Raw genomic sequence first — 15,707 nt, forward strand, 5'->3', positions numbered from 1 at the left:
ATATATATATATATATAAAGTAATTAACTCTAAAAGATTCTTCAAGAGACTTTGTAATTTCATTATCAATATTTTCATCAAATCATTTGTTTCTAAATGTTATGGGTTTCTTACGAAATTCAGATTCTATATCCATCTCATATGCAATTTTCTTAGTAGAAATCAAAGCCCTCACAAATCCTTCTTCTCGATATTTTTTGAAAAAAGAAATTAGGCCTCTTAACTAATATATGACAACATCAATATGCATATCCTTAGATTGTAAACTTTTACAAATTGAATTAACCGCAAATAATATGTCTACCAAATAGTCATATCCAATAAAAAATTTAAAATTTTCAAGCTCATATGTTACTAAAACAAGTAGCTTCACTTTTAGTTTTTGGATCCTCACTAACTTCTTCTAGTTTCAATAAAGCATTTCTTATTTGTGGAGTTTGAAATCTTAATGCTTTAATATTTTCAATACGACTTTCTCAATGAGTTTGTGACAATGATATAAGAGTTAGGTTGGGTACAAAATCTTCTAAAATTGTCCACCGCTTGATAGAAGAAGCAAATAACGTATATATATGTTGTATCACTCCAGAAAATGATGCAACTTTCGTACAATATATCATAATACAAAGTATCATTTCAAATTATGACAATCACAAGGTATATAAAATGATCTAGGATTTACATAGAGAAGTATTTTTTGTACTCCTTAATGTTTTCCCCTCATATTTGATTCATCATCATATCCCTGTCCTCCTAAACTATCAATATCAACTCCAATATTTTTTTTATCTCATCAATAATAACTTCAAAAAGACCTTTTTCATTTGTATCATCCACTTTTAAAAATTCTAATAAATATTCATTGTTTTTTATTGAAGTAGTTGAAATATCCACACTTTATAATATAAAAGTCATTTGTTCTTGATGGCTTGCATCCGAGTGCAACCAAATATGATTTAGAAATATTTGCTTTCTTTAATATCTTTAGTAATATTATTCTTGACTCACTTGCCAGTAAGTTTATCAATTCATTTTGTATATTATATCCAAGTTAATAATTATGAATTTCATCGTGCTTAATTCGCTGATTATGTTCTTGCATAACTGAATCAAATTCAACAATCATTTCAATTAGACTTAAAAAATTATCATTACTTTCTTGATAGATCTTTTCTTTGTTCCCTGAATGTCAAATTATTTTTTCTCAAGAGTTTTGATCACAACAATAATTCTTGACAATTCATTTTTTCAGTGTACTCTATCTCTATTAATTTGTTCATGCACATCTTTATCAATAGTTATGTTTTATTTATAAATCAATCCATGAGCTCATATTAATAATATGCTCGTTTGTTACATAATGAACTTTAAGCTTAGCCTAAGATTTTTTCAACCATTACTACCTTCACTAGCTAGTTTATTTTTATTATCACGATCCAATCCATTGGACCGTACGAGCACCACTCTAACGTCTAATTAGGAGAACCGTCATATCTCAATAATTAAAACATGTAGAAAATCAATAAAAAAACTGAGATAAATAAAATCATAGAGTTCTTATAAATGAAAACCTTCTTAACACATTCAGGTTAAGACTTGTATAATAATTAACACCCCCAAAGATCTAGTCTAAACAAGTACAAGAGCTACTAAGAGTAAAAATTTAACAATTAAATAAAAGCACAACTCTCACCATGCGGAAGAAAAAATAGAAGTTGCATGATAATTTCTTTGTCTTCGCCTAATGAAACATCAACAAACTGCACCCAGACTATGTCAAACTACACGTACTGGTAGGCATTATCGTTCAACCTGACGCCCACCACATAACATAAGAAAATCAACTAACAAGAGTATGCAATAACCTCTCGCTTCTCCACATTTCCCCTCTTCTTAAATATCTCAAAATTATACTAGTACTCTTACTACAAACTACCTTCTTCGTCAACCTACTTTCTAGGTTCTTAGTCATAGCCTGACCATTTTGACGCATCAGAGAGTCCATAAATACAACTACAAGCATTTCGACTAATCACCCCAACATATCCCTACTTTCTCTTCTATGTTACCCTACCCTTGCCACACGACACATTATAACTACTAGCCACAAATTTCTTCCTCTAGGCGAAATCTACCTAAGTAATTACATCACGTACACTGCCTCACTTTTCTCCCTTGCAACACAAGGACAACCCTTGCTCTCAATTATTACGACCCTTGAACCTTTGGTCTTCCCGCTTCATTCAACAATTAGATACACAACAAGTTCATTCAACATAAAAGAACGATCAAATATAAGTCCTTATAACCGTATGACAACTCTGGGGAATTACAATATCATTTATCATTACGAACCACGTCAATTTCATAAATCTCAAGATACACAATTATTTCAAGTCATTGGTCCTCTCATGGAACCTAAATCCAAACTATTAGCATACCAGAACGTGGTATCTGATCCAATATTTATCTTGGAATGTGACAATCGATTCCATATTTATATCGAAATATGAAAATCGATCCAAGTTAGTATGTCGTAACACAACACCTGATCAATTCAATAAGCCACAATCACAATTATAAGTATATCCTCATATCATACAATCAAGTCATGATTCATGACATACCTCATTCAATTATTTTCATATACGATTAGTGTGATCTATCACACAACAATTGCATACATATATGCATTATAACAAAGCAAGAGTGAACATGCATCACACCACATGAAATCACAACCATCCTAATAATATGTATACACCGACTTATATCACTTAATCAATAACCCGACTATACTTAGCCCTAGTTCATCATCTAAGGTTTCATTCTATGATTTAATTATCATTTTATTGGTGTACGAAAACCTACACATAAATCCTATCATTGATGTTCATTGTACTACGTAGTTAGCACAAATTTATAACTACTCAATTAATAAAACCTACCCTATCTGGGCGCCAGGTAGCAACACAGAGTTTTGGTTTTTCAATTTCTTGTTTCCGGAACTCGTGATAATGATCTTTGACCAAAAATTCGCGCTTCATCAACTTCCTTACGCTAGACTTCTCTCCCTCCATCTTACCCAAACAATTTTTGGGGGTTTCTAGGGTGATTTACGTCTAAATTAGGTATTTTCAAAAAAAAGAAGGAAATAGAATTTCGCGTTATTTACATTGTGTCTCGCGTATCCCGCTCTGGCGTCAACTTACCCTGTCCTAGCGCCGCCTTAGCATCCTGGCGGAATAGTGGCCTAGTATTTCTTGAAATTTTGCTTTTCCTCATTAACAACGATTCGGGTCGTCACAGTTACACACAACAGAAGTTATCTAAATAATAAACAATAAAAATCAAAAACTTTATCCAAATCTTTAGAACCATTTTCTTTTCATGTTTTTCTCCATTTGCCAATTTTTGTTTATAGCGTATTGTAGAAAAATGTCTTAAGTGCTTATCCTTTGAAAAATTTATATCTAGTATTCTAATTGGTCCCTTTTCTATTAATAGATCTCTCAATTTTGTATCTATATAATTCCATTGACTTGTGTCATATATATTTTTAGGGATACAACTATTTGAATTACTTGGGAGTTCTTGATTATTGGGACTATGTCACATTTCACCAACTTCTTCTAGATTTTCTTCTTGAATGTTATTATCATCTAACTCAATTCAATTAGTGACTAGTTCATTTGAAGAAAATCATTCCCAATATTTTTTTATTTAAAATTTTTTATTATTTGTTAAAAATCTATCAAGGGCTCCTTTTTAGGATTTCTTCAAGTTTACACTTTTTTCTCTCTTTTTGTAAAACCAAAATCATATTTTTTAGTTGACATATTTATTAAATAAATTGTAATAATAACTAAAGCAAGAATATATATGCTTATGAACTAAGAATATCAACAATAACAATTTTTTAAGAAAAACTATAAAATAAGGTTAGAATAATAAACCTGACTCACAAATTTCATAAGTTGACATAACAATATCGAAATAGTGGTTTGTTTCTTGATTCCTTCAATATAATCACTGCTTATTGCACTTCTTAAAATCTGAAGAAGACATCAAAAGTAAATTTTGTTCTTTTGTAGCTTGTAAGCAATAGTTTATCAAAAGATTTTGTAGGACAGAGTATTGAGAATAAAAATAATAAAATTGAGAATGAAAAAGATGAGTATTAAGGTATATAGTAACATATGGTTGAAGTCTTGTGAGATAAATAAGGAAACATAATTTTCCACTCAAGGAAATTATTTTCAAAAAATATTTCATTCCCTAGACCTAATTAAAAACTAACGTCACTTTACCTCCTTTTTTTAAAAAAAAAAAAAAAAACTTTCTTGCACGTTTTTTTTAGTTCTTGCACTTTTTTTGTTAAAAAATTAAAATTAAATATATTTTTTCTAGTATATATACAAGTATTTTTTAAAAAAAATCTCCCCCCCCCCCGAAAATATGGGGTCTGAAGCGATGACTTTAGTGGTCTAGTGACTAAGACGATCCTGCCTCTGTGGTTGACCTCCTTGGCATGAATACAAATTACTTCTTAACAATAGACACACATCCTCATCACTCTCTTCCAAACTTTCATAGAACGGCTTAACAACTTAATACCCCTGTAATTGTCGCAATTTTTTTATATCTCCCTTAATCTTACACAACAAAATCATTGTACTCTACCTCCATTCCTTAGGCATCCTATCGATCCTAAAAATGATATTGAACAAGTTAGTCAACCACTCCAAACCTTCTCTATCCGTGTTCTTCCAAAACTCCACTAGAATCGTCCTAACGCTTTTCACTTACTCTTCTTTTTAGTAGCACACTTCACGTCCTCAACCTCAATACACCTACAATACCCAAAATCTCGATGTCTCTCTAAGTGTTCCAACTCGTCCATCACAATCTCTATGCCCCCCTCTTCACTCAATAGTTTGTGAAAATACACTTGTCATCGTTGCTTAATGTGGGTCTCCTCCACAAACACTTTACCTTTTTCATTTTTGATGTACCTCACTTGATTCAAGTCTCGAGACTTCCTCTTTCTCGCCTTCGCGAGTCTGTACAACTTTTTATCTTTGTCCTTGTCCTTAGTTCAATATACAATCTTCAAAAGTTACTATCTTAATTGTTGTAACTACTAATTTAGATTCCATCCTTAATGCCTAATAAATTTCTCTGTTTGCTCTCTTCTCATCCTCGATCTTACATGTGCGCCTACTTTACATACGCAACCTTCTTTGCTTTCACTTTGACTTGAACTACTTCATTACACTAGTCTCCCCCACTGTCCACTAAAATTACCCTTCAACAGCCCTAACACCTCTCGAGCTGCTTCTCTAATGCAACTAGCTGTCCTATTCCACATACTTTCTGCATATCCATTACTCCACCAAGCCCCCATAGCCGTCAAATTCTTCCCAATTTTATGAGTAGGGATGTGTCAAACTACCCCATTTAGGTTTAGTCCAACCATACAATTTTTTCTTCCTCCTACCTCGCTTACTCTCTCAGTACATCATCAAAAGTTTGTGATGAATAGTAAAATTCTCACCCGAGATAATTTTGCAATCTGTACAAAGGCCTTTTATCATCTTTCCTCAAAAAAAGTAATTTATCTAGGTTTTAGCCATGCTATGGAAGGTAATCAAATGGTCCTCCTTTAAAAAACATGAATCATGTATCATCAACTCAAAAAACTCTAGCAAAATCCGAAGAATGGTGATCCACCGCACTACATATTTCTAACCCCTAATTTATTGTCGCCATGCACATGCACATAGTCAAACTCTTAAATGATGCATTTTTATTAGTCCGACATAGTTTAAAGGCATTTTGACCCTTTTATTGGTAAAATTAATAAAAACATGGGGAGCGTGCAAAATACTATGTTATATGCGCGTGAGATTCTCGAGTAAAGCTGCACATGGTCTGCTTCAATTTTTATTTTTTTGTCGAACGAAGGGAGGAACTTAGATGAGCTTCTGGACTTGAACTAAATTTAGCTTCATTACCTTCCGGCTTAACTTCGTCATACTCCGGATCGCAGTAGGCACTCTCACTTCACTCTCTATGTTCCATCGCCGGTACAAATTCGAGATCTGACAAGTATCAGTATCGACGGCGACGATTGCTTCACTCGCACTGCCCTTACCTAAATATATATGTCTCGGCCGCCTAATCAAGAGTTTCAGGAATGGTGGAACAAGCAGCAGTCAGCCAATGGCAGTGAGGACCTCTTCCCTTCTTCTTCCGAAAACTCTAGCTTTCTAACTGTTGAGGTCTCCAGCCCAACCGTTGCCGAGAAGGAACGTACTCGCAGTGCTCGCCAACTCTCTTGGATTTGCCTTCTCAAGTTTCAGCAAATTGCTAATTCAATCGCATTCCTCACAAATGGCTTCATTTCCATTGTTCGCACCGCCAATCGACGAATAGTTACGTCCAATTCGGCGCCTCCTCGCTCGGATTCTAGACTCTATCGCGTAATTAAAGTGTTTTTAACTGTTTCAGTGATATTGTTAGTGTTTGAGCTTGTTGCTTACTTCAGAGGATGGCATTTCAGTCCTCCTACTGTGGAATCCGCGTCGGCTGAGGTGGTGGACTTAGCGGAGCACGTCTATGCCAACTGGCTAGACATTAGGGCCAACTATTTGGCGCCACCGTTGCAGAGCTTGATCAATATGTGTATTATATTGTTCCTAATACAGTCAGTAGATCGAGTGGTTCTTGTACTTGGTTGCTTTTGGATCAAGTTCCGAGGCCTGAAACCTTTAGCTGAGATTGACTACTCTTCTGATGTAGAAAATCTAAATTCAGAGGATTATCCCATGGTGTTGCTACAGATACCAATGTGCAATGAGAGGGAGGTAAGACGATGTATGTTTTCCAGTTCTCACTGCCAAAAATCTGTAATTAGAAGTTCTAAACATGGCATGCTCAGTGAATTTGCTTCCTTAGTTTATTCATTTATGTAGAACTTTCCCTCTCAAAGCCATGTTTCGCTGTAGTTTCACTTGCTTGTAGAAATAGGATTGATGAGAATGCAGTCTTTACTAAGTTTGCAGATTTTAGTGATGTTTCCAATAATGAGGTGCAATCTTTACTAAGTTTGCAGTTTCTAGTGATGTTTCACATGTAAAATTTGTCATGCATTTGAATTCCTATTTTTGTAGAAATGTTACTTGGTGACTATTAGTAATAATCATGATAATATGAAACTTAGGATTAATTTTGAGATGATGATCTTACCAAGCCTGAGACTTTTTACACAGCATCTAGTTGGCTTAAATACAGGGTGAGCAGTTGATTGAACCAAGTATTTTCTATCTTAACTTGAATGTAGATTTAAGAGCGTATCTTCACGGGCAAACAATTTCTACGAATAAACTTGGGTCAGCTCCCACAATTGTCACTTCGTTGTGTACCTTACAGAAACTACGTACCTATTATCTGTCAAACTTTTGTAATGCTTTCATTGGTGATCCTAATTTAGGTGTGTATTTATGACAATCAACCTGGTTACCTGAATGGCAAGTTGGTGTTTCTGTTTAGTTACTCCTTGACCAAGTATAAATTCCTTCATTGTGGCATTACTCAGGTATACCAACAATCGATTGCAGCAGTATGTGTCCAGGATTGGCCTAAGGACAGAATGCTTGTACAAATTTTAGATGACTCTGATGATTTGGGTGTTCAAGGACTTATAAAGGCTGAAGTACAAAAGTGGCAACAGAAGGGTGTGCACATCATATATCGTCACCGTCTTATACGCACAGGCTATAAGGCAGGAAATCTCAAATCTGCAATGAGTTGTGACTATGTAAAAAATTATGAATTTGTAGCAATCTTTGATGCAGATTTCCAACCAACACCAGATTTTCTGAAGAACACTGTTCCCTATTTCAAGGTGATTGCTTTTCCGAGATGTATCTGGGTGGCTCATTTAGGCACTAGAATGTTTTCTGAATTGAAATCTTAATATAATATGCTTGTCTCTATTTGTTGGTGTTACAATTGGAGTCTTAATGAAAAATGCGGTATGCCACTAACAGGGGGAACAATAGATTTTTTCCGGAAATTTTGGAGAGGGAGTTATGTAAAAGCTTCAACAATAGGCAGGAAAGGAGTTTGTTCCAATCTTTATTTGCAAAAATTACTAGTCTGTTTTTGTACAGAAGTTCTCTTGAGGGTTATTTAAGTATCTGTTATTGAGTTTCCTTTTAGGATCTACCTATTTGAGGGGTTTTCTGATCATTTCCTTTTCTCTTTTCTGTTTACTAAGAACAATTGGTGCTTAAATGTTATATCCTTCATCTTATGTGCATGATGTATTTTCATGCTAGCTAGAATCTTTCGTCCTTGTAGATATAAAATTGGCAGGGTATTAGCAGGCTTGTTTGGTATCATCGAATTATTTCTTTCTGGATAACGATGAATAATTTGTCTTATCCTTTATTGAGTGCGCAAGATTTCATGTTATCTTTATGCTGAGCTGAAAATCAGGGTTGTGTAAAACTACCTCTTGAGTGATACTGTTATAGTGAGCATCCCACCTCTTAATTGCTGTATTCCTCATTAATTGGCTTCCATGGACCACCGTGATCTTTGTTCCAATCACGTCTTTGATTTTTTTCTTGTTGCATTCTTGAAGGGACATGATGATGTCGCTCTTGTCCAAACAAGGTGGGCTTTTGTGAACAAGGACGAGAATTTGCTTACACGGTTGCAGAACATAAATCTTGCGTTTCATTTTGAAATAGAGCAACAAGTCAATGGATGGTTCATTAACTTCTTCGGCTTCAATGGCACTGCTGGTGTATGGAGAATCAAGGCCCTTGAAGAATGCGGAGGCTGGTTAGAGCGAACAACGGTTGAGGATATGGATATTGCTGTCCGTGCTCACCTCTGTGGATGGAAGTTTATCTATGTGAATGACGTTAAGGTTTGTAAGTTTCTAGATTGTTTATTAGTTTCTTTTTACAATAACAGGTTTTCAAAAATTTGGTTCTCCTTTTGTAGTGCCTCTGTGAACTACCAGAATCATACGAGACATATAAGAAGCAGCAACACCGGTGGCATTCTGGTCCAATGCAACTTTTTCGCCTGTGTTTCTCTGACATATTGCGTTCCAAGGTTTGTGTGGGTCTTTATCGTAAAAAACTCTTTTTGGTTACAATATTTATGAGTAACCTGAAGTTTAGTCAGCAAGTTACTCATAGTCTAATATGGCCGGTAAATTAAAAGGGTAAATAAATGAGATGTGCAAGCTCAGAGTAACAACTCTTTTTCTAGAACACTTTATTCTGATCCACTACGACTGAAGCCTCTTCTTTGGAAAAATGAGGTAAACAGATTTTTGAAGATCAGTAATTTCTGGATAAACAACAGGGAGTTATGGCCAGCCTTGCCCTTAATCTTTGTGCATTTTTGGATTTTGGAGAGTATACTAGACTTCAATAATAACCTCTTATGGCGAACAGTTCATTGATTTTCGATAGGTTATTGGTTCCCAATAGTTTACATGTTGGAATTATTAGTGCATATATAAGTAATGTGAATTCACCTGAAATCAGCTGTTAAAGGGTGATGCATCTGAACTTTCAGATGAAGGAAAATAAGATATACTCCCTACGTTTAAAAAAGAATGACCCTATTTTCTTGTTAGTATAAAAAAAATGGCCCCTTTCCTTTTGTGACAACACTTTAACTTTCCACGTGACATATGTTTAAGACCACAAGATTAAAGGGCATTTTGGTACATTTGACATAACTTTAATTTTGAACCACAAGATTAAAAAGTCTTCTTTCTTTTCTTAAACTCTGTTCCAAGTCAACCTAGGTCATCCTTTTTGAAACGGAGGGAGTATAATATAGGGTGTAGCTCCCTTGCCTCTAATGTGATAATTTGGAAAGAAAGGAATAGGAAGTTTCAAATAGGTGGAAAGAATTTTTTTGGAAAAATTTAAGACTTTATGAACTAAGAACCAGGGCTAAGTTGGTGCTGGACAGAACATTACTGGCTAGCAAAAACAAAATGCATAAGTGTATTGTTTTATAAACTTGAAGGGAGATCATGAGTGGTAAACTGGTTCTGCCTTATTTACGAACTCCATTTTACACCAGAAGTAAACAAAAGATTGTAGTTAAATTTTGTCTTCTGAATGAAGTTGGATTAATCTTCAAAGCATCTGCGGTTACTCTCTCTCTCTATCTCTATCTTCAAATTGTCCACCAGATGAAGGCTGGGACTGTATTCCATCATAGAACTTATCTTTTGTCTGTAATGAGAAGGTACAAAGTACTTTTATATAGATGGGAGCTTGTAGTCTGTTCCTAGTAAATTTTGGAGCACCCATGAGGTTTCTGTTTGCATAGGTCAGGTGCCATTCTTAGAAAATCATATTTTTTGGTAGATTCTTTACTTTTGTATACCACTTGTATTTAGGAACTTCACATTTACAATTATTACCTTTAAAGAAAAGCTTTTTTCCCTGTTTTTAAACATGATGACCTGCATCTATCCATTCCTCAACCATTGTCCCCAAAAAATCAACACTTGCCCTTTCTCATTTTGCTTCCTAGGTGACTTTGCATCCTTCAGAATAGGAGGTAGGAGGTGGAAGGTGATTCTCATTCGCAGCTACCATATGTTGTCCTCAAAACATTTTTGTTTATGAGAAAAAAGTTCATGATAATGAGATAAAGAAATCTCTGACAATGAACAATGTAGAAGGAGAGAGAAAGAGAGATTTATCAGTTCAAGTATAGGAAATAGATGTTTAACAAATTTGCTAGAATGATAAACAAGTATAGGAAATAGATGTTTAACAAATTTGCTCGAATGATAATTTGATGGATCTGTTCACTAAAGCATTACCAACCTCAACATTTGAGAGGTTGGTATACAATATTGGGATGCATTATCTCTGAGAAACAAAATGATGTTTCCATCATGGGGAGTAAAATAAGCATTATACCTTGTTTTCTCAGCCAGCCTTTTTGTAATAATGAGTTCTCTTTGCAGGTTTTTAACGAGACAACAAATAATATGCATCACAAGATATGTCTACTTTTTTTTCTTCTCTAGAACTTTTTTCCTTGCAAAGTCTTTTTATAGTAAGATTTTAATGAGACACATTATCTATTAATGGACATCCAAGGGGAATTTGTAAATTCTGTATTGTTTGTGGATGTCCATAACTCCTTACTGTGTAATTTCTACCGTTATTTCTGTAACTCTCATACCTCCATAACCTTCTCCATGAGCTCACTGATTATTGCTATGGTTAAGACAAACTTGTAACCACCCTGGCCGGCATGAGATCTGATGTATGTACACTAGAAAGAAAGAAGTAAGTTTTCCTATTTTGTCTGTTTTATTTTTATCTCTAATATTACTCCCTCCGTTTCAAAACGAATGACATGGTTTGACTTGGCACAAAGTTTAAGAAAATAAAGAAGACTTTTGAATCTTGTGGTCCTAAACATACCACGTGGAAAGTTAAAATTAAAATATTACCAAAAAAAGAAAGAGGTTATTTTGAAACATAAAGGTCATTCTTTTTGAAACATAAAGGTCATTCTTTTTGAAAAGGAGGGAATATTATTTTGAGGTTGATTTCTTAACACTTGTGATAAAAACTCTTTTAATTCTTACAAGGACAATGTGCACAAAGTCATTAAAAAAATTGCAGATGGTCAGAATTGTTTTCAACTTCTTTCTTTTCAGGTTTCCAACTCCACTTCCAGTAGTTTAGCCAAAAAAGGAAAATAAGTAAATAAAAAGTAAATAGACCAAAACTAAGAAAAAGGAACAGAAGGGTCCAATATATCAGTCAAAAGATCATAATTCTGACAATACCGATACTAGAGGACTTGAGTGTTAGTAGGGGATTGAGGTTAAATTGAACAGAAATGGGTCATATTTCCTGCCCTTCTACTTTGAAAAATTATTCATATTACCCTCCATTATATTTTTGGTCATATTTACGGTACCCTCATTGTTATACTTTTGGGTCATATTTGCCGTCGTAGTTATATTTTGTTCAAATATAGCCCTTGTCCTTTTTTTGAGATAAGGGTAACTTTGTATTCACACCAAAAATTCATCATCCAGAAAATGATGAATTGGAAACTTACATCCCACTCATGGGTATACTTTACAAATTTCCTTAAAAATCAGCTAAATCTACTATATCCCCTACAAGACTCTGTTTACACCAAAAAAGCAAAAGGCTTATACATTTCATTCTAATATTCTGTAAGTTAGTCCTTTGTCCCTCAAAACTTCTTAAATTTCTTTCTATCCAGAGGGTCCACCATATGCAAGCAGGGATAGTTCTCCACCAGTGTTCATTTCTTCCTCTGTTCCCAATACCTTTCTAGCTATTTAGTAGTTCCTTTGTTGTACTAGGCATCATCCATTTAACTCCCAAAAGAGCCAAAAACATGTTCCATAGGCTCAATGCTGCCTTACAAAAAAGGAACAGATGGTCATTGACTTCTGCTTCCTGTTCACACATGACACATCTTGAACAAAATTGCCATCCCCTTTCTGTAAAGCTTCATGTGTTAAACAAGCCTTTCTACAAACCAACCAACAAAAACAAGCTACCTTTGCGGGGCATTTGGTCTTCCAGATTAACTTCCAAGGCCTAGTGTCTACCATTGACTGCCTTGTGTTAAGATTCCAGTAACAAGAAACATGATTTCACTGTGAACACACCCTTGTTATGTAATTTCCATCTAGGTTTATCAGGCCTCATAGATAAAGCAGGGTGTGAGTTTAGTACTCCCAATAGGTTAGCAACTTCCCCAATTTCCCAGTCGTTTAGTTCTCTTCTAAAAACAAGGTCCCATCCCTGCTGACTCCAAGCTTGGGGTACAAAGGCATTCCTCTGCGTACTCAAAAGTGTAAAGATGTGAAAAGGAGTTTCTAAGACTGTCTTCTCCAATCCACACCTCATTCCAGAAACCAGTTTTCAAACCATTTCCAATAGTGATTGACAAGTTGTTGTTGAAATGAGGCCATAATCTTCTTATGGTTTTCCAGACACTACACTCAAAGGTTCCCGCAACCTCCTCAGTTGTCCAGTGATTGAGTAAACCATACTTTCCTGCTATGAATCTTCTCCAAATGGCCCTCTCTTCTGAGGAGAACCTCCAAAGCCATTTCTGCAAGAGAGAGGTGTTTTGTTTGCTGAGGTTCTTCAAATTGAGCCCCCCTTGTTGAGTGTTGAGAGTCAGTTCATCCCATTTCACAAGGTTATAACCTCTCTTCTCCTTGTTTCCTTGCCATAGAAAGGCTCTCCTAACTCTATTGAGTTTTTTCAATGCTCTTTGGTATGGGAAAAAGGCTCATCATGTATGTACGCATGCCATCAAGAACTGACTTGGTGAGGGTCAATCTGCCCCCTAAAGAGAGATATGACTTTTCCACCTAGATAGTTTATTCTCGCACCTTTCCAACACTCCACTCCACACCTCTAATTCTTTGTTTTTAGCACCTAGTGGGAGTCCCAAATATTTAGCTGGTAAAGAGTCCACCTGACAGCCCAGAATATCAGCTAGATCTTGCAAATTCCCAACCTGGTTGATAGGAGAAATGTGACTTTTCAGCCAATTTACACGGAGACCTGAGAAACCTTCAAAAATTGTTAGGATGACCCTCAAATGCCTGATCTGACTTGTCTCTGCTTCACAAAAAATAAGGCATCATCTGCATAAAACAAATGAGACACTTCCAGATCTTTACCTCTACCTGTCTGAGCACTGAAACCTTTCACCCATCTATTAGCATTTGTTGTTCTGAGCATATGATTTAACCCTTCCATAGCTAATAAGATCAAAAAAGGTGACATGGGATCCCCATGCCTAAGACCCCTGTGGGATTGACAGAGGCCTTCTGTGTTGCCATTTATTATGAGGGAGAACTTTACGCTGGAAATTAGAAACTGATCCATTTAATCCACCTACTACCAAAACCCATGTCTTTTAGAATTTTGAGAAGTAAAGTCCAATTGACATGAAGCCTTTTCAATATCCAATTTACATAGGATTCCAGGTTGATCCTGAATAACCCTTGAATCAACTAGTTCATTAGCCAACAAGGATGCATCAAGTATTTGTGTCCTTTTCAAGAATGCCATTTGGTGTTCATCCACTAGTTTCCCATAACCGTTTTAAGCCTTTTAGTTATGAGTTTAGAGATGATTTTGTAACCCCCCCCCCCTCCCCCCACAATTAGGCTAATAGCCAATAGATCTGACATCCTTTAGCTCAACAGGTCCAGGCTTCTTTGGGATCAATGCTATAAGGTTGGCATTGAAAGATCTTTCAAAGACTCCCCTCTAGTGGAAATGATGAATAGTCTGCATCAGGTCCTCCTTCAACATCTCCTAGCCTGCCTTGAAAAATTTCAAGGTGTAACCATCAGGACCAGGGCTATGTCTCCATCACACTGTTGGATAGTTTACAACACTTCTGTTTCTTTAAATGGTCTCTGAAGCCATTCATTCTCCTCATTGGTGACTATAGGACAGGCTGTCAAATCAAAAGTGGGTCTCTATGGCTCATTCTCAGTTTAAAGATTGGAATAAAACGCAATCATAGCACTTTTGATTTCACCACGTTCTTGCGTATCTATTAGCCCTTGTCCTAATAGAGATAAGGGTACAAACAAAGCATAGGGGTATATTTGATCACTTTCTCAAAGTACAAGGGTGAATTTAGTCTTTTCTTAACTACTATAATAATTTGCACTGTTAGGTATAGTTAGGGGTGTCAAAAATGAGCCCAACTATTGGTAATCCGCCCAACCCACCCAGAATTTTAAGGGTTGGGCTTAAGATGATTTGATTTGGTTCACGCCTTAACCCATCTTAAGGGAATCCTCAACCAAGCCCAGTTTAATCTCCAATTTCGACCCGCTTTAAGATTCCTTATTTGCATTTATGTACTGTATATTCCTTTATTAAAGGTACAAATTGCTCTCTATTTTATATCTTTTAGGATTTGTTTATCCATTTGTGACTTCTTTTTTAAAATTTCTTGAATTAAAATTTAAATTATGGTTATAGAACTTAAATAACAATATATTAAAATTATTGATTTTAGAAAATTATTTCCCCCCTTCCTACGATTGCCATCCACAATCCATAAAAGCTTCTATGGTCCGTAGTTGGGACCCGTAGAACTAGACTTCAGCCCAAAACTGTCCTTTCTCCTTTTTTCAAGATCCGAGGTGTTACAGTTTGCCTACTTTGAATGAAGAGGAAAAAGAATGGCTTCAAAGACTTTCTTGTGAATAGAAAGTGGACATGGAGACTAAGAACACCGCAAGGGCTAAATCTCCAATATCAAATGGTTTCGCTGTAGCCATTTGCAAAACTTGTTGGTTTATACAAAGATATGTAGGGGTGGCAAATGGGTGGATTAGATCGTATTTAGATGGATTGAGTTAAAATGGATTGGATCACAATCCACCCATATAAAATGGGTAAATATAGATTTGGTCAAATATGGTTTGGATGAAACGGTTGTAACCTACTTTAATCTCCTAAAGCCAAAAAATATTATAGTAAATCATAGCTAAATTGTTTATACCTCAATCCTTACCACTTCACCCCACCCCACCCCTATATTATTATTTTTTAAAAAATAAATTTTCATACAAAAGAAAGAATTTTTTTCTACCCTGTATCCCA

General features: G+C 35.4%; 1 protein-coding gene across 1 annotated transcript in view; it reads left to right on the forward strand.

The window, feature by feature from the left end:
* Positions 1 to 5,925: 5,925 nt before the first annotated feature.
* Positions 5,926 to 15,707, forward strand: part of LOC107031491 (probable xyloglucan glycosyltransferase 6) — a 14,549-nt gene continuing 4,767 nt past the window's right edge. Inside the window, exons 1-4 of the mRNA XM_015232892.2 lie at positions 5,926 to 6,869; positions 7,601 to 7,909; positions 8,654 to 8,944; positions 9,022 to 9,135. Coding sequence (XP_015088378.1) covers positions 6,168 to 6,869; positions 7,601 to 7,909; positions 8,654 to 8,944; positions 9,022 to 9,135 — 1,416 coding nt within the window. The 5' untranslated portion in view covers positions 5,926 to 6,167. The remainder of the gene's footprint in view (positions 6,870 to 7,600; positions 7,910 to 8,653; positions 8,945 to 9,021; positions 9,136 to 15,707) is intronic.

Source organism: Solanum pennellii, chromosome 9 (genome assembly GCF_001406875.1).
Source record: "Solanum pennellii chromosome 9, SPENNV200".
NCBI lineage: Eukaryota > Viridiplantae > Streptophyta > Magnoliopsida > Solanales > Solanaceae > Solanum > Solanum pennellii.